General features: G+C 41.4%; 1 protein-coding gene across 17 annotated transcripts in view; it reads left to right on the plus strand.

Moving 5' to 3' along the window:
* Pkp4 (plakophilin 4) overlaps positions 1-19,987 on the plus strand; it is a 204,532-nt gene that overhangs the window by 128,923 nt on the left and 55,622 nt on the right. For all 17 annotated transcript variants that reach the window (XM_013112630.3, XM_040745384.1, XM_021226564.2 and 14 more), the window contains one exon: positions 7,342-7,376. In XM_013112630.3, the coding sequence (XP_012968084.1) occupies positions 7,342-7,376 (35 nt within the window). The remainder of the gene's footprint in view (positions 1-7,341; positions 7,377-19,987) is intronic.

The raw sequence follows: 19,987 nt of genomic DNA on the forward strand, positions 1-19,987 counted from the left end.
TGCCATCATTCCTTTTTTTCTTTTTTTGGTTTCTCTGCATTATTTTTGAGGCTATCGGTCCAGCCCGGCCTCGAACTCACAGAGATCCGCCTGCCTCTGCCTGCCATCATTCTTAATCTGGAGTGCAGTCTCTCCTTAACCGCAACATCACTCTCAGATCACACAAATAATTATGAAGAGACCCTTTTCCCTGTCTTACTTGTTAAGTCTCATAGATATGAACATGCACCATTCTCCGGGACAAATTCATAACATACAGCGTAACCAATCTTGAATTATGGCTGCTGTCATGTTTTCACTTTCTGTCCTTACTGAGATGTTGGGAACTGCCTCTGGAAGAGAGAGGACTAATGTCATGAAAGCCAGGAAGAATGGCTCTTGTTCTCTAGCAAACAGAACTGAAGGCTGATCACATGGCTCCAGATAGAAGGCTGCCCTAGTGATAAGACATGAGAACAGGGGAAGTCTCTTTGTTGAGGCAGATGATGTACACCAAGCAACTTTGGAAGATGTTCCCAACTGCCAAGAATTGCTCTCAGACTGTTGCTAAAAATTCCTTCTGCCTTGGCTGATGAATTTTTTAAAACCAGGGTCATCAGCGGTCCTTGGAGGTTGATGGTATCAGTTTGTCTTGCAGCTTCCTTGCTCTACAAGTAGGCACAGTACAGCTCCTCCGTCATCTATTTTACTTATTGGCTTTTCTGTTCTTAAGTAGCCTAGTGTAACAATGGGAGCTATCTGTGCTTGTTTGGGGAAGAACAATCAAGATTTGTTGTCTAATTTTGTTGATGTTTACTTGTTCTGACCCTCAGACAGAAAACGAGTCTAATGTAGAGACTGCATTTCCTACCCAGTCTACCTAAGAGCAACAGATGAGGTCTCTGACTCTCAAGCACAGGAAAACAAAACTAGCTGAACTGGACAGTTACCTGTTGGTGGATGGTAATAGTTCTTGGAACATCAGAGGTTTGTAGCATTAGGGAGGCCTACTTCTTTGTGTGTGTGTGTGTGTGTATGTTCATTTAAATTAGAAACAAGCTTGCTTCACATGTCAATCCCAGCTCCCTCTCCCTCCCCCTTCCCCGCCCTCCTCCAGGCTCCCCAAACCCCCCCCCCACCTAATCCGCACTCTATATCTCAGGGAGGGTGAGGCCCTCCATGGGGGATCCCCAGAGTCTGTCATTTCATTCAGGACAGGGCCTAGGCCCTCCCCCAAGAGTCTAAGCTGAGAGAGCATCCCTCATTGTGGGATGGGCACCCAAAGTCCATTTGTATGCCAGGAATAAATACTGATCTACTACCTAAGGACCCATAGATTGCCTAGGCTTCCTTACTGACACCCACATTCAGGGGGTCTGGATCAGTCCCATGGTGGATTCCCAGAAATCAGTCTGGAGTCCAAGAGCTCCCCCTTGTTCAGGTCAGCTGTTTCGGTGGGTTAAACCAGCCCAATCTTGACCCCTTTGCTCATCAGTCCTCCCTGTCACTGGTTTCCAGTGTTTAGCTGTGGGTGTCTGCCTCTGCTTCCATCAGACACTGGATGAAGATTCTGTTTCCCAGACTCTCTGGCAGTGGGATTGTAGGCTGACACTCCCCCTGATTCATGTCTAAAATCCATATATGAATGAGTGCGTACTGTGTTTGTCTTTTTGTGATTGGGTTATCTCACTCAGGATGGTTTCTTCTAGTGCCATCCATTTGCCAACAAATTTCAAGATTCTGCTGAGTAGTACTCCATTGTGTAAATGTACCACATTTTCTCTATCCACTCTTCAGTTGAGGGGCATCTAGGTTGCTTCCAGGTTCTGGCTATTCCAAATAATGCTGCTATGAATATAGTAGAAGAGATGTCCTTGTTGTATGAATGTGCATCTTTTGGGTATATGCCTAACAGTGGAATTGCTGGGTCTTGTGGTAGACTGATTCCCATTTTCCTGAGGAATCTCCATACTGATTTCCAAAGTGGGTGTACAAGTCGGCACTCCCACCAGCAGTAGAGGAGTGTTCCCCTCTCTCTCTACATCCTCTCCAGCATAAACTGTCATTTGTGTTGGTTTTTTTTTTTTAGCCATTCTGACAGGAGTAAGATGGTATCTCTAAGTTGTTTTCATTTGCATTTCCCTGATGGCTAGGGATGTTAAGCAGTTTCAAGTGTCTCAGCCATTTTAGCCTCCTCTATTGAAAATTCTCTATTTAGTTCTGTGGCCCACTTTTTTATTGAATTCTTTGGTGTTTTGGAGACTTGCTTCTTGAACTCTTTGTGAATTTTGGAGAGCAACCCTCTGTCAGATGTGGGGTTAGTGAATATCTTTTCCCATTCTGTGGATTTGTCTTGTTGACTATGTCCTTTGCCTTACAGAAGCTTCTCAGTTTGAGGAGGTCCCATTTATTAATTTTTGATCTCAGTTTCTGTGCTACTGCTGTTATATTCATGAAGCAGTCTCCTGAACCAATTCGTTCAAGGGTAGGGAAGCCTACTTCTTACATGCCAAGGGTTAGTATAAAGTGAGCCCATGGCATGTCTGATGGGAGTCCAGAGACAGGGAAATTTCACCTGTCAATGAAGGTTTTCCTTTTTGTACAGGTGTTCTATTTAAAAAGTGATATTTTCAGCAAAAAGCTAAGCACATTCAAGAACCTACTGCATCATACCACGAGTAATCTTCCTCCTTTGTAAGAAAATGATTAAAAATCCATTAGAATTTTCCTTTAACACCAAGCAACCATAAGAATTCAGATGGCAAGCACTCCTGTGCTTTACTCAATTCTGGTTAGAATTGAGGCACAGACTCGCCCCCAGAAGAGCGGCCATATGATGGTAGACACCAGTAACAAACACCACAACTACCATCCTGAAAGTACAAAACTAAAGTGAGTAGTTGAACACAGCCTTGTTACAAAGACACAAGGAATACATTCTCTCTCATAAAGCTAATCCTTGAAGGAACTTGGTGGTCATCAAGGAGTGGCCAGGCAGTCTAGACAGTGGGACCTACCCATGTGGCATTTCCAGATAAGACATTTCTGTTGTAATTCACCCGAGTAAAATTTAATTTGCTGTTGGGCAACTGAGGATAACTTTATTAGCCACTGATGAACGTTCTTTGCTTCCGAGTGGCTGTTGCAAACCTGAGGTAGGGGTGAGGCAAGTGGCCTGGCAGAGGTGGCTGCACTCTGTTCTCACTGTGACCTCCCAGTGCTCACCCTGTAGTCTCCAACCAACGAGGCTGGCTCCCGTTAGGGAGGGGAGGTAGAGCATTTTCCGAGAGTGCTCTTGCTGGTATAGGAAGCGACACATAGTCAAGTTACACTTCATTAGAGTGCTCAGTTTCCTGTACATAGTACGGACAGGCATAGTTGTGCGGTACCTGCGCAGCAACTCTGGCATTTGAACAGTTCCTAAAAGAATTTTTAGACTGTTCTGCACATTCTTTCCCCAAAATAGCATTCAAAGTGTGAAGCAGCTTGGCACATGAGGCAGGTTCAAGTACTTGCAAGTTCCTGGAATGTAGGTTTGTGTGGGAAAGGACAAACTAAAGGACCCAGGTGGCAAGAGCCTTCTGTGCCACCCTCAGATGCTTGCGTTTTGTCCTCTGTAGGTCTGTTTGTCCATTAGCACTGGGAGAATGACATCCGTTTATTGTCATTCAGTAAAACTCAGTAGCAGCAGCAGAAAAGAGGGCCTGAAAGGATAAGAAATCAAAACCATGAAGACTGGTTAGGAGAAAGATGAGGAGCCCCTAGGCACTGAAATAACTCCTGTTTTTCAGGTTGAGTGGCCCCATGGTCCTAACTAGAGTGGACTCACTTTCCAGGAAAGAATTGTGACATGTTGAGCATGGTGTGGTTGGAAATCTTACAGGTATATGTTAGTCTTATGATAAGCCAAGCATGATTTTTTTTTTTAGCTACCAACAATCCTCTTCCCTGGTTTGCGTAAACAGAAAGAGATGATTAGGTATCAATTCAGAGTATCTACAGGAAGGCACAAGAACCAGATTCTGAATCGTGTTGGTCAGGAACAGCGTTCACAGCCATGGCTGTGTCCACGGCAAGTACTCAGGTCACTGCCACCTCTTCTCACATGACTTCTTGTAGCCTGCTCACTAGACTGTCCTTTGGCGTTGGCGGAGTATGAGCAGGCAAGTCTCCTAACTCCTGACAAAAGACCAAATTCAAACACAATACACAGCTCTGAGTGGTCATTTTTATCTATGAATAGAAACTAATCTCATATGGGTAGAATTTTACAGTGATTTTGCTACCTATTCTCTGTGGCACAAAATGCATAGCCTTTGCCTAAATTTTAAAATAAAAAAACTAATATTTTACTTAAAATGCAAAACTTTGACTAGTTAATTTATCAGCAATTTTCTTTTTATTTGTTGTTCATCTCTTGACCTGCCTGGACAGTTTCTAAACATATGAATGGACCATTTTAAATGGTTGATAGTCAAGTTATTTGAAATTGTGACGATGTCTTCCTATTGACATAAAACTCTTGATGATGATTCAGTCCTTGTGTTTTAAATGTCTTTCACATCCCAGTGGAAGCTCCTGGAACACAAGCTGCTTGGCATCTTCAGAAGGGACGTGAAAGGGAGCCAGGGCGGAGTCTTGTGGGCACGGTGCCTGCAGACACATGGTAGACAGCCAGCATTGGTTGGGAAGTGTTTCTAGGAATAGGTGGTGGGAAGAGAGGAGGAAAAAGAAGGAAGCGGGCCTTTCTCTCTTGGCTGAAGCTGCCTCTGGTGTCTCTAGCATGGATCTGCCTCCACCAGCTCTAAAACAGTGAGTTGTATTGAACAGCGTTTCATATTCCATGCATTCATTCCTCATTCCTGGAGTCACAGTGAACAGTTTGAGATTCGGTTAAAGGGAACACTTTCAAAAGAGAAACGCACTGTTTCAAGAACATATACCATGGTTCCTACACAGCACCAGCAGTTTCTCATCAAGGTAATTGGGTAATATGAGATCTTCCAAATACACCCTGGCAATATGACTTATTTTTAATGTTCATTATTAGCTTGTTTTCCTAATGAATTATGTATATTACTTCAAATTGAAACAGGAAAGGTAATTTTAGCTGAAGATTTCTATTGACTTGGGGGGATACCCTGCTATATTTAGGGGATCTGAGGCCTTTTCAGCAGCAAAATGCTACTTGACTGATTTTTGTGCCTTCCCCCTCCCAAAGCTACTGGTGACAAAGGGTGATTATTGTTAATCCACTGGAACAAAGTTACAGCTCTCCATCAATATTTACCTCATTACCCAGAACAGTGAGCTGCTTGGGTCTTTCTGCCTTCTGTGAAGAAGCGCAGTATAAAGCACCTCCTGTGTGCTAGGATGCTAAGCCCATGGCACAGAGAGGAGTCAGACAGCCGCAGCCTCTGTTACTCTGAGCAGGAGCCCAGAGTGACATGATAAGGTTAATAATTGTAAAGATGGGAAACATTATAAGTTATACAGCTTAAAACTCAGAGCTTAATAACTTCTCATGGTAGTCCCAAGATACACGAGCTCTGTTAAGCAGTTCTGCATGGCAGTTTGGTTGGCAGTGTGTGTTCGTATTAACATACAACGTGATTGTTTTGCCAGTTACACAGTGTGGCATTACCAATCCTAGTATCTGGAAAACTAATTTTGGTAGTAAAATTAAGTAACAAAAATACAAAGAAACTGAAATCTGTTGTAAGAAAGAAGCCACTTTCTGAGCTCAAGGCCAGTGTGGTGACCTGCTACCAGAGTTAGACAAACAGCCCTTCCCAAGATTTACTCACTGCTACCCTTCACCCCCAGCTGTCCCTTTTGAAGTGGGATAAGAGCACATTAGCTGGAGCAACTCTTGGAGCTTGGACTCCTGATTGCCTCCATTCATGGGAGCAGCTCCCCTCCTTAGAACGGAGTCTGGGTCCTGCAATGTGACCTGCTGTGCCTATGGTGGAGAAAGGGCAAATCACACACACGTTCACCCAGCAAAAGTCCCGTGGGTACTTTAGTTCTTTGGGAAGATGTCAGGAGTTTGGCAGTAAGGCAGCACTGCAGCAAACAGCCCTGAACCATTCAGGAGCTCTGTGTCTTTGCTTTTGTAAAGTGTTTGTTTATTTAAGCCTAGAGTTACAGTTCTTTTTCATAAATTATTAAATACTCCCCAAAAGTATTTGGAGTCTCTTTTCCACTTTCAGAAAAAATAAAAAAGGAAGAGCACAAATTTTCAGAAAGAGAAAGAAAAAAAAATTGTGCTCTTACTCCAAAGTAATACTTCACTTTTTATCTTTTCTAGACTTCTCTGTGTGTGATCGTACTCCTGAGCATGCATGCGTGTGTGTGTGTGCGTGCGCACACATATACATTTGTCCATGTATCTGTGTGTTTGTCTGTCTGTGTCACTGTTTAGGAGCACTGACTTTGGAATCAGAACACCTTAGGTTTGTTTCTAGTTGCCAGCATGTTTTATCTGTAAGATAAAATTACTGATGGCCCTTAGACAAAACTATTGTGCATAAGATAAAGTAGATAATATAATCAAGATGGAAATAATTTAAGTGCTTTAATTTACATTTGACAAATGTTTAATTATCTAGTCTGTGTTCCACCATACTGTCCTCTAATGCTATAATGTCCTGTGCTAACTGGTGCATGGCAGAGAAGGACAAGGAGGTTTAATACAGTTCCTCATGTATTGGTGACTGACCCCCCCAACCATAAAATTATTGTTATTGCTGCTTCATAACTGTAATTTTGCTACTGTTATGATTCATAATGTAAATGAATTGTGTTTTCCCGATGGTCTTAGGCAATCCCTTGGTAAATCCTCAAAGGGTTTGTGACCCACAGGTTGAGAACCACTGTTATGAGCTAAGGAAATTATGTAACTCAAATACAGCCCTGGTCTGTAAGTCTTCGTTTATAATGCATTGGTCTAAAAATGTGTTTTAGCTTTTAACAGGCAGCTTTCCATTCAAAGCATGCCCCTATTGACTCACATGTCTGCTGGGGTCTCTCGTGGCTTCCTTTGAGCATTTTAGTAGCCTTTTGGGTCTTTTTAAATGTATGTGCTACACATGTGGTTTCGTAGTGTCACAAATACCAGCTCTCTTCATATGCTCAATCGTTCTGTATCTCTTTATAATTTGCTTAATTTCTAAATACAAATACAGTTTGTCCCAACTTGCTTTAGAAGGTTAAATATAGTTTAAAAAATAATTTAGAAGGGTAATTTTGAATTTTTTTGAGATTTTTGTACTTTTATATAATTAGATGTAACAAATAGAGTATTGGTGTGCTTCCGCAGTTAAATTTTATGACAAAACATTTTTTTCTCTTTTTCTCTAGCTCAACTGAAAAGTCATTTCCTTGGAGATCAACAGGTATGTTTTTAGTAATTAATTAATATTATTATATGAAAAAGTGTTTTGTGCTTTATATACATACAAAATAACCCAGTTATTTAGCTAGCACTCACCCTATAAACTCTGTGCTAGGACTAGTCGCAGGGCCTTGTGAATGCTAGGCTAATGCTCTACCACTGAGCTAAATCCGTAACTCCTACTACACTTAATGTTTAACTTCCTATCTCTTGGAGTAAGCCAAAAGAGCTTTTGGCAATATTGAGACTGAACGTCACTCTAATATCCTTTACCCTTTAGCATAATGGAAAGTTACAGCATGGTATACCAATTCCCCTACTATCAACTGTGTATCTGAAGTTTTCCATTATAAGGAAACAGAGGGGGCACCAGGAAGTCATATTTTTATTGTTCATACTTAGCGTTGCATGAAATGTTCTTTTTATATATTCACATATAAAATATTTGCTACTCCTAATATAGCCTAGTAGACTTTAATGTAGTTTGTGTATATTTTCCCGTAAACTTGCCACATGAAGGATGAGTTACACTGCAAAGAGTCCCTGCCAGTATCCCAAGGGTCATATTCAGTCCTCACTCAGTATGTGGTAATCAAACTCCCATGCCATATGCCGGATGCTGTGCACCCAGCTTAGCAACAGTAGCAGCACTGCATATCTGCCCTCCCACTGCTAGACATATGAAATCTTATAAGGTGAGAAAAGTTGGTCTCGAAGAAGACCCCGAGCACCAGATGCCCAGTATCTAGACCTTGCCACAGAATTCCAATGTCATTCATGTAGATTCTATAGTGTTTGTTTGTTCAAACTGTTGATAAGTCAAAGGTAATGGAAATACTCCCTACCTGCAATACATACATGTAGCCTGTTAGTGAAAGGAAAGATACTTCATGAACGAGTATGTGGCTACCTTTGGAATGAGGGGACAGGGCTACTTGAAGAAGGCGGGCCACTTGGTCTGCACCTCCACCAGACAGAACACACAGAGCATCCCTGTGTGGGAATATTTGTAACTAGTTCGGAAAGGGAGAAGACGTGTAGATGTTAGAGGGCCCAACAGCAGGGAGGTTGAGTCTCCCAATATTTATAAGGAGATCTTGAAAATCCTTTAAGAAGAGACAAATCTTTTAAGCATCCACGTTAGAAACTGAATAATTATGGATTAAAGGGAAGAAAATGTAGCAAAGAAAGACCAGCTGGAAACGTACTGCCTAATTTGGTGTGGGAACATCTGGACTGAGCTATTGCTAAGGGTTTGGAGACCGGCTTGGTGTGGACAAAAGACGATGATAACTTGAGGTCTTAACCCTGAGTAGGAGGTTGGCTTCATGGAAAAACTAGGAAAGTCAGGATGGGGAACCCGTCTTTGGGACACTTTGGACTGTGGTGTTGGGCATGCTGGAGTTGATGGTAATAGATGCAAAGGAGAAAAATCAGTGACTAGGTATAGATGTGAATGTAATCCCCAGTCTAGTGTTAAGACACTACTGTTGGGCAGATAGCCCCCACACACTCAGATTTCATCAGACATGTAGCCATAATGCTGTGAACTGGACTTTCTGAGTGACAGCAAGGCTAGAACCCTGAGAAGTGCCCTGCCAGGTTTCCTGGGAGATAATCAGAGATGATCTGAAACCTGAGGAACCCCAGGGCATCAGTTGGGACTGGTGTTATTTCCCTACTTTGTCCCAGTATGTCAGGTCGTCACAAAGGGCAAGAACCATGTCTGCTCTGCTCACCTGAGGGAACGAATACACGCATACATGAATGAATAATAAATGTCAGGAAGGTTTGAGGGCATGTACATTAACTCATAACTAGATTGGAGCCCTTGGAAAGTTTCCTTTTCCTTTCTGCGCCAAGACCTAGAAAATGCCCATTCCTTAACAGATATTGAAGATGCCCCTCTGTGTAAGATGGCAAATGTGTTGATTCAGAAACAGAATACATACTTGGAAAAATTACAAAATGTTGTAATTTTTTAAAACTCTGAAGAGCTTTTTTTGGTTCCTACCTACTTTCTTCACTGCTCTTGTAACCCCTACACTGAAGGCAGTCTGTGATTGCATGCACTCCAGAATGGCCATGAAAATTGGAAATTTACTTAAAACTTTATGAAATTGTGGGTTTGTTTGCTTCCCTCTCTCTTTTTAAACTCAGTTGCATATTCTGGTCATGAGCTTGGTAGGTGACAGTGTCATGTTGCAATGTCCAAAAGGTTAGACACTTCTGACAGCCTAATAGGACATTACCAGTGTTGTAAATTTTGTGCTTCCCAGCCACACATAACTGCTGCTGCCCTCTTCCCTCCTCCCTTTTATTTATTTATTTATTTATTTATTTTTAAGACTGAGACTTTCTCTACATCCCAGACTGTCCTGGAACTCACTGAGTCATAGCCCAGACTGGCCCTTTGTGCTGGGATTCGTTGTGCCCAGTGTTTATGGGATTTTCTTGATAGCAGATTTAACATCTATAATGTGACTCTGGTCATATTGTTTCCCTTGCAGTGCTTTCTATCTTCTTGTTACAATAACTTTCTTGAGCTATATTCACGTGCCATACAATTTATACATTTAAACCGCACATGTCAATATGTTTCGTATATCCAGGGTTAGGCACCCATCGCCATACTTAATTTCATAGCATTGTCATTACCTATAAAGATGCCACATACGTTTTATCTATCTGCTTTGTTTTCTGCCCCCAACTACTAATCCTGAGCAGCCCCCGTTGTCTTCTTTATGAATTTGCCTCTTCCAGGCACTTCAGTTAGTGGGCTTATGTAACGTGGCCCACCACGATGGACTTTTAGCTTAACATCATGTTTTCAAGAGTCACCATCTTTGTTGGTACTCAGTTCCTTTTTATTGATAAACTCCCATGGTTTATTGGAGAACATTTTCTTTATGCATTCATGAGTTGATAGGCATTTGTTTCTCCTTTTGGCTATTGCTATGAATATTTATGAAAGATTCTAGATGTATTTTTTACTTAGGTGTGTAACTAAGAACAGAATCACCCAGTCAGTTGGTACCAGCGTCGAACCTTTAAAACAATTAACAGAGTTGTTGCCAGTGTGGTTGAGCCTCTATAACATTCCTACTAATAAAGTATAGGGCTTTCCACGTCCCCTCCCACACTTGGTACTTTTTTTTTACTATAGCTATCTTAGCAGACATGATCTAGTGTCTCCTAATTTTTTGTTTGCACTTCAGTGATGCCAGCATCAGTTTTTCCTGGGCTAGTTTCTGGTTTCTGTTTTTCAAGCAGTGGTGAATGGCAAAGCTTGTGCTTTAATCTTAGTAGCTGCTTTCCTGTCTATTTCATTATAAAAAAACTTTCCTTCCCGATTCTAAATGTGCTGTATACATACATACCCATCAGAAGATGTTTTAACATATAGGAAAATATAAAATAATTGCTCAAATTAGTCTCATCTCATCATTTTTTTTTCTGTGTGTTGTACCTAGTTGCCCTTTTAAGCTGTGTTTTTGTTTGTTTGTTTTTAAGGCTGTGTCTCATTGTATATCCCTAGTTGGCCTGGAACTCTATGTAGACCAGGCTGGCCTCTGCCTCCCCAGATGCTAAGTATCTATTATTGAGTCTCGAATTCTTCTAGGAACTCGTGTTTAGTATTGCATAATAAGGATTTCTTGAGAGCCTTGAACTGGTGTAGCACACGATTGCCAGCATTTAAAGCAGAAGCCTTTCCCACTTAGATCTTGGGATTTAATGGAGACTTACAGCAGAAACTGTTACTACTGTAACTGGCAGGGAGATGCCAGAAAGGGGAACTATAAATATGTCCCTTATCTGTGTGTGTCTCTATTATTGGACATTACAATTTGTTCTGATTTTTTATTGTAAATAACTGTGATAATATAGCTATATGTAAATATGTATCTACTAGGTTTTTAGGAGTAAAGTATGTAAGATGTACATATGCTGTTAAGGTCTTTGATGTATGTAACCAAGTTGCTTTCCCAGAAGATTGTATTCAATTTCCCTCCCTCCAAGTCTATGATATTGAGCCCCTTCCATTTTCTCCCTAATGTCTTTTGTTATCTAGAAAATATGAGTTTCCCTAAGAATGAGTATTGTTCTGTCCTGTTGGATTACTATTTGATGGGTAGGAGTTCTTTATGGTCCAGCTATAAGAGCCGTATCTCTCTGCCTCAGACTTTGGCTGGGAAAGCAGAATCCGTGCTAGCTAGTTCAATATAGGGAATTTGATGGAGAGACCCTGTAGTTATGAAAGCAAGGTTGGAAGAGCCAAGAGATTCAGCTGGATAGTGGAGCACCCTAGAGGCTGATGCTGCTGAATGTCTGCCCCATCCCAGGGCTGGGGGTAACAGGGTGCTGGGCTCTGTGGGAGTCTTGGAGTTGACACAGTTGGCACAGGGGTTGGGTGGGAATTGTTCAGTATTCATTGGAATCAGGAAGATGTACTTTGTGTTAGAAATGCTGTCTGAAATTGAAATGGGGTGGCACCTGCCTCCTCTGACATTTTCTCCTACCCAGCTGCTGCTGCATAGCTTCCTGAGTTGGAGAGGGTAGGCAGCTAGAGAGTGTTAGCTACCGACACCAGGCAGGTGTTGGATGTTTGTGTGTGTGTGTGTGTGTGTGTGTGTGTGTGTAATGCATAGTACAGACAGATGAAGACACACAATGGGAGATGGACCTCTTGGACCCTTCTTCCCTCATCCCCACACTTAGGTCACCATCTTCAGGATTTGTGTCATAGACAAGTAGCAAATATCCACTAATGTGCATGACATTTTCCTTAAAGTTTTTCAAAAAGTTTTCTTGGGTGTGTGTGTGTGTGTGTGTGTGTGTGTGTGTGTGTTTGTGTGTGTGTTTCCCTTTTTGACTTATCATCACTTCAGTCAGCAGTGTAGTCCTCTCCTTATGTAAAATATGTAAGAATACATAAAAGATATGTGCATGTGTAAGCACTAAATTAAATTAAATACATAATAATTAAATGGTACGCACATATCCCCTGAGTACAGCAGCAGCAGGGAGACAGAGCATCAGTAATTCTGCTGCCCTCTCCACAGCTGGGTCCCTCGTCACACCCCAAGTTACCTGGTCCCTTATTTTTCTCAGAGCATCATAGCCCAAACTTCTACTCCAACCCTGGCCTTATATTTGTGTGTTTATTGCTTTTCAAGGTGGCTTTCACTTTCAGATCTAGCAGCCATAAATGGCAGTGTTTGTGCTTTCTCCTAGCCTCATTGAATTAATCATGTTTTTCTGGTATTAGCCTGCTTTTTAGCCATGCTCACGGCATCTATCCCGTGGCCATGACAGTTAGTTACAGCTACAAGGGCAGGAAAACTGAAAATTGATTTTATGAATAAAAGTAAAATCCGGTTCCTTTTGTGCTCCTTTTTCTAGCAGATAATAGATGCCCTTTACAAGTCTATGTGTAGAATAATAATTGGAATAAAAAATGACAGATTTTTGTTTGTTTGGTTGGTTTGGTTTGTTTGGGGGGGTTGTTTGGTTGGCTTTTTGTTTGTTTATTTGTTTTGGTTTTTGTTTTTAAAGACAGGGTTTCTTTGTGGCTTTGGAGGTTGTCCTGGAACTAGCTCTTGTAGACCAGACTGGTCTTGAACTCACAGAGATCTGCCTGACTCTGCCTCCCAAGTGCTGGGATTAAAGGTGTGGGCCACCACCGTCTGGCCTGAAATGACAGTTTTGATGTTGTTTTTACTGTAGTAAACTTTATTGTATTAATTCATATATGTAGAAGCACAGACAGAATGTCCTATGAAAATCTTGCCCAGAATGAGCAGGGATGGCCTTAACATGTGAAAATACTGCAAAGGTCTTCAGTATGCTGTGTCTTTGGCTTGGTCTCAACAAAAGACACCTTCATTCTTTTCCTTGGTTGCCTGTGTAAGAAAAGGACTACACAAAAGGAATGCTTTGAGGGTCCCATACTGTTCTCATCGTCTTTATGTTTTGCATTTTCTTACAGACGGCTTCTCTGCCTTTTTCTCCCTCTTTAAGGTTTTACAGATTTGATTTGAAAAGTTCATTCCCTTCAAAGCCTTACAGGAAGAAGGTGAATTGTTAGCACTGCACGGCGTTGATGCCTGAAGGAGCTCCTGAGGATGCTACCTTCTGTTGAAATGCCAAAACTGAGCCCAGCTGTTGAATTTTGTTTTTAAAGAGCCAACTTACAGCAGCATCTAAGGAAGAACTTGGGATGCGCTAAGCACAAAGACTTTCATCTCTCTGTAATTCAGCCCAGGAAAGTCTTGGTGGTTGGTAGGTAGTGTGCGGTATTTACCCTGCACTAGGAATGGTAGTTGTTTTTTGTTTTTTGTTTTTTGTAAAGAGACACTTCCAAAGGATGAGGAAGAGATGGCACTCACCAAACCTGCATCCTGTGGTCTGTACCACTCGCCCACGAAGTGATGACGATGCCCGGAAGCACTCATTGCTCTGCATTTCCTACATCACTTTATGAAGCATCAGTACACCTCTAGTTTGTCGTCTGTGGAGAGGAGATCTTACTGTTTTGCCTCTCTGCTTTGTTCTTTTCTTAGTCTTACATACCTGTGCTCTGCTCTAACAGTTCAGAGGGAGTGCCATCCCATGCTGCCTTCTGTCTCTGTTTGATAAGTGTATCGTTTTTCATCATTTATCCTTGCACATCTCTTAACATGTCATGTATCTGTACAATTGGTTATGACCCTTCAAAGCTTGAGGTAACTTTTAAGACAGTATATAATGAGATAGAAAGTAATACCAGAATGCCAGAAAACATGTAGTAAAATAGTAAAGAGTCAAAGGGAGCCAGAATGGCAGCATAGGTGCTGGGCATCTTCAGCTGCTGACCCATCCCACCGTGTGACCTCACTCCTCCCCTTCCAGACCCCAACCCTGAGGAACGCCACCAAAAGAGTCCCTCAGGCCTTAGGCCTCACAAGACCCCACCCCTGAGAAACCCCACCAAAAGAGCCCCTCCCTTGGGCGGCTCAAGACAACACCTACAGGCTGTATGAGGCCTGGCAGCCATATTTGCCATGCGATTCCTCCTCTGCCTTCCTAATGATCACCAAGGAGTTGCTCTGCTCTGCTCAGGTTAAATTCAGACTTACTGATTTCTGCCTGATCTGATTTATTACATCGGAAGTGGCATTACTCCTGGGGGATTTAAACTTTTCAATAGGCACACACTCTTTCATAGTATAGGTGTGCTGTGTAGAATATCTTTCATGAAAAGAAACATTTGGGTGTAGCTTTTTTTTTTTTTTTTTTTTTTTTTTGGTTTTTATGAGACAGGGTTTCTCTGTATTGTTTTGGAGGCTATCGGTCCAGCCCGGCCTCGAACTCACAGAGATCCTCCTGCCTCTGCCTCCCGAGTGCTGGGATTAAAGGTGTGCGCCACCACCACCCGGCTGGGTGTAGCTTTTTTTATAGGGGTAAAACACATCAATTCTATTTTTTTTTTCTTTTTTATGTACAACTGTAACAGTGTCTGGCAGTCAGAAAGAAATTTAGGAAGCCAAGATGACAAGATTAGTCCTCTGTTCACTGGTTGTTGCTTTCATGCTCTGACCATAGCTTGTGAAATGTAGGGTTGCTACAAATCACAATTTCACAGTTTTTCTGTTCCAGGAAAAAAAAAATCACTATAATCTGAGAAGTTGCCAGTTTGAGAAGTTCTGTGTGAGAAGTCCAGGGATGAGGAGTCAGTCTCAGAAAACTGGATTAGACCAGAAGCACACACCTTGCAGAACTGAAAGGCACTGGTTCCTTCCCCCTACCACACAGTCAATTGTTTTACTGTTCTTCTTTAGGAGCAAAGGGACTTCCTTTTTGTCTTTGATATTGAGCATTGAAACTAGGGCCTTGTGTTTGCAAAACAAGCCCTCTACCTGCCACCATGAGCTACATTCCTAGCTGCCTTGGACTTAGGCTGGCCTCAGACTCATTCTGAAACCTAGAGAGGTTTTTATCTTGGGATCTTCCTGCTTCAGTCAGTAACCAGGATTATAGGCCTGAACCACCAGACCTGTCCAGGCCCACTGTTATTTAAAATAGAAACAGGCTTGTTTTACATGTCAATCCGAGTTCCCTCCCCCTCCCCTCCTCCCTTACCCCCCCCCCCACTGATCCCCTATCCCCTTCCCTTTCTGCTCCCCAGGGAGGGTGAGGCCTTCCATGGGGAATCTTCAAAGTCTGTTCTATAATTAGGAGCAGGGCCTAGGGCCTCCCCAGTGTGTCTAGGCTGAGTGAGCATCCCTCTATGTGGAATGGGCTCCCAAAGTCCATTCATGTACTAAGGATAAATACTGATCCACTGCCAGAGGGACCCATAGACAGCCCAGACCTCCTAACTGACACCCAAGTTCAAGAGGTCTGAATCCAGAATGAAGTGTACAAAAGATTAATGAATATTAAGTAAATGATGGTGCATTGGTACTCAGAAGTAAGAAATTCAAGAGACCAAAAAACAAGTCAACAAAAGATAGTGAAATAAAGGAAACTTGTAGTTGACTCATGGGGTATTACATGCACCCAGTAGAGTCAGATGAGTAGGGAGAAAACATTAGTTCTATGATAATAAATGTGGAAGGGAGAAGGAAGGATTGTAATAAAATAGAAATTTTAAAGCAATTACTTTCTCAGTACTGTATATTATACATTTACTGAATATGCAGTATATTGAAATGTCATGGTTTATGAATGTTGTTCACCAATTTCAGCCCTATGTATTCTGCCAAGTTTAAGACTATAAAGGTAGGATCTACATTATATTTATATACAGAGAAAATTTTTTTGTTTCCAAAAGTGTGTAGATACAAGTTCTGTCACCAGAGTGGGTATAAGCCCCCAGATACAAATACTGAAGATAAATGAGGGACTAGACTTAAGACAATTTTTCTTTCTGTCTTTTCTCCATCTGGAACAAGTAATTTGCAACACAAAAACAAAACTAAAACAAAAATATTCAGCTCATCATGAGATAAACCAGGAATTTAAATGGGAGCAGGTTATACCTCAGTAGAGATGTGGCAAATTCATGAAGGGGTTACAGTAGGAAGCAGTATTATATTGTGCACAGTAACAAATAGACTATTAAATCAGCACTCATGTGTAAAATGACTACTGTATTATTGAAGATCTTGGGTGTTATGATTTATTGTGGCTATCAACTGTACAAATGACAACATTTAACATTCATTCACTTCCTATTTCTCTTCTAAATGCCAGGAAGATAAGAAGTTCGTGTAAAACCAAACTTGGGTCCAAGTTTGAAGCCTCCTGTGAGCCTGACTTAGGCACAGACACAGAATGGGCTGTAAGAAAGTAAACCATGCTTTCTGTTTGTTAGAACTTAAAAGTGTAGAAACACAGTAGTAAAGAGAAACTCTGCTTCGTTCCTGTCCCTTCACACACCATAGTCACACCTCCTGTCAGCCTACACAGGGAGGACTAATAGCTGGTGTGTTTTATGCCAGATACTCTTTTCTGCACTGTGTCTGTAAATAAGCACACAAGTGAATTTAGTGTGTGTCTCACAAATTACCACACACTATTTGTTGCCTTCTGGCTTTGTCTTCTTCCTCCTCCTTCTCCTTCTCAACCTGGTAAAAATCTTGTGTTTCTATGTAAGGATATAAAGATATGCTTTTTTTTTTCTTTTTAAGAATTGAGTGGCATCCTTTTTCTGGTTTTCACTTGGACAAATGAGCAAAGATCTTCTTAGCATATCCAGGTGTCTCTGTCGAATAGATTTTTAGAACTGGACTGCCAGGGCAGAGCACCTGTATACTCTTTGACATTGTAGTTCGCCTATTGAAAATGCTTAATGGTCTTTTCCGCTGTGGGTGCCAAGACTTCCCATCTCCATGTGCTCAACATTTCCAGAGTACCAGAATGGAAATCTTGATGCATATTTAAATTTTCAGTAAGTTATTAAGTTTTTAAATACAATTTTTAAAAGTCATTGGTTTTAAATTTACTCATCATTAAATTTATAGGCACATTAAACAGTAAAATCATTTAAAAAACTCATTATTGTTGGTAATCATAGTGTTCCATAGAGACTGCAATACACGCTGACAGTTGTTATTTAATTAGTTCTTCCAGACACTGAAAAGCATCATGACCGTGGAATAACTGAATTACTGTAATGTATCCTGCCAGGTCTACTTCCTTCTGGATTCATACAGCTGAAAAGAATCAGACATATTTTTCTTTTTAAAATGAATATGATAGCCACTACCCAAACAAACAGAAACCAACCGTCTTTACCATCATTGGAGTAGTTAGGGTTCCAGCCCTCACCCGAGATGTTCCCAAACTTCTCTATACATCACATTACCTGTAGGGCATCTGAGCTCTGTGCTCAGGCTTCACCACACACAGTTAACTTCAGAATTTGTGTTTAGAACATGGTGCCCATAATCTTAAGTCTGTGAGCCAAATTTATTGCTGTGGTTCCCTCAGTGAGACAAGACATAAAAATTAGCAGTGGTTATCCCTTTCTATGTTAAGGGGCTTACTTAAGTAGTAGTTGTACTAACAAGACAGAGTCTTCTTTCAAACTGACTAATATGAAACAGCTAAACAGAAACATTTTTAAGACACCAGAAAAATTTGAGTGTGAAGACATTATATGACATTAAGTTGTACAGTGTCCTGGTTTTATAAAGGGACGTGAAAGTATTTAGAGATAAATGATTTGCTAAAAGAGGTATTAAGATTCTGTAACAAAGAAAAGAAAATATAAATGGACAATATTAGAAGTGTGAACCTTAATTTCAATATAAATTCTTTACATAAATCACTTGAAATATTGGGGTGAAAAGGACACATCCGAGTGACCTGAATAAAAGACAGAAAGGGTTGGCTGTATTGTGCAGGGTTTTTATTTGTTTTGTTTTGTTTTGGGTTTTTGTTTGTTTGTGTGTATGGTTTCATTTTGGTTTGGTTTGGTTTGGTTTGGTTTGGTTTGGTTTGGTTTGATTTGGTTTGGTTTCTCTGTATAGCCTTGACTGTCCTGGAACTTGTTTTGTAGACCATGCTGTCCTGGAACTCACAGAGATCCGCCTGCCTCTGCCTCCCGAGTGCTGGGATTAAAGGCGTGTGCCACCACTGCCCTGGCTGTACAGGGTTTTCTCACCCATATATCATAGAAACTTACTGTGGAACCAATGACATGAGTTTTCTGGCAAGTGGGTAATAATTTAGTTCATATATTTTTGTACGCTTGATTTTTTAAATTAACCTTTATTAAGCAAAATCACCTGCACTGTCCTCCCATTGCAGACAGAAAATATTTGAAATCATGTTGCTCAGGTGCATAATGCTTAAGCTGTGATGATTTTGTCTGTGTGGACCTCACCTTGTCAGTCTCTGAATAATTCAGTACAGTGACTTGATTAACATTTACATCTTATTGGTTGTGATAAGTAATCTGGATATAAAGTGTATAGGAGGTTGTGTGTAGATGCAACTGCCCTTCATTTTATATAACGGTCCAGATTTGGGCTGCTATGTGAGCCTCTCTCTCTCTCTCTCTCTCTCTCTCTCTCTCTCTCTCTCTCTCTCTCTCTCTCTCTCTCTCTCTCTTTGTCTCTCTCTCTCTCTTTGTCTCTCTCTCTCTCTTTGTCTCTCTCTGTCTCTCTCTCTCTCACACACACACACACAAGCATCTTCAGCATCCTCAAGTTCTTGTTTCTGAGGGTCCTAGAGCATTCCCTACTTGGTGCTAGACACCAAGTAACACCTGCATAGTGAAAATCAGACTTTCTATTGTGAGTTATTAGTTTGTGCTTGAGCCATCATCAAATAAGAATAATAGAATTTTTCTTCCACAGACACATCTGCCTGTTTCTGAGACACTTCTATGTGTTAAATGAGTGCATCTCCAAAGCTTAAGTAGAGATAGTACAAGGTGTAAAGAGTTACCATTTGATATAGATATTTAAATTTTTACTACTTTTGTGATATGTGAAGAATCTTCCATTAACTTTCTAAAATGTAATAGAAATAGCCAAGTGTGAGAACTCACCATTCCCCTCCTTCCTCAGTCTAGAGCCTGAGGCCCTGTTTGTGGCCATTGCTTGGTCTTAACCACCTGGAATTCCCCATTTCCTTGCTGTGCAGTAGTCCACACTTGGCTTGGCTTTGATGAGTTTACCCATGCAGATATCCCGGATGAGAGTAGAAAAGTTTATTTCAGAAGACTCATTTGTGTTCTTTGCTAGGGAATGTCATCCCGTGGAGACGGGGTTTGCTTTGTTCTGTTTGTAGATAAAGGGCTCAGGTAGTCTATGCTGGTACACCACCATGCCTGCCTGGTTTTGCTTTTCTCTAAAGAAGTGTGTAGCATCTTTGCATTTTCTGATTTCAGATACTCCCATTTCTTTCTTTAAGACATTTTGTTTGAGCAGGTGTGTGTGCATGCACATGCAGGTGCCCACAGAAAACAGACAGGGGTGTCAGATCCCCTGGAGCTGGCCTTGCAGGTGACAGTGAGCCTCCAACCTGGGTGCCGGAAGCCAGACTAGGGTCCTCAGCGAGAGCAGGTAGCCATCACAACGACTGAGCCGTCTCACCAGCCTCCCGCAGACTCATTTC

The sequence above is a fragment of the Mesocricetus auratus genome, unplaced genomic scaffold, assembly GCF_017639785.1.
Source record: "Mesocricetus auratus isolate SY011 unplaced genomic scaffold, BCM_Maur_2.0 Super-Scaffold_100004, whole genome shotgun sequence".
NCBI classification, from domain to species: Eukaryota; Metazoa; Chordata; class Mammalia; order Rodentia; family Cricetidae; genus Mesocricetus; species Mesocricetus auratus.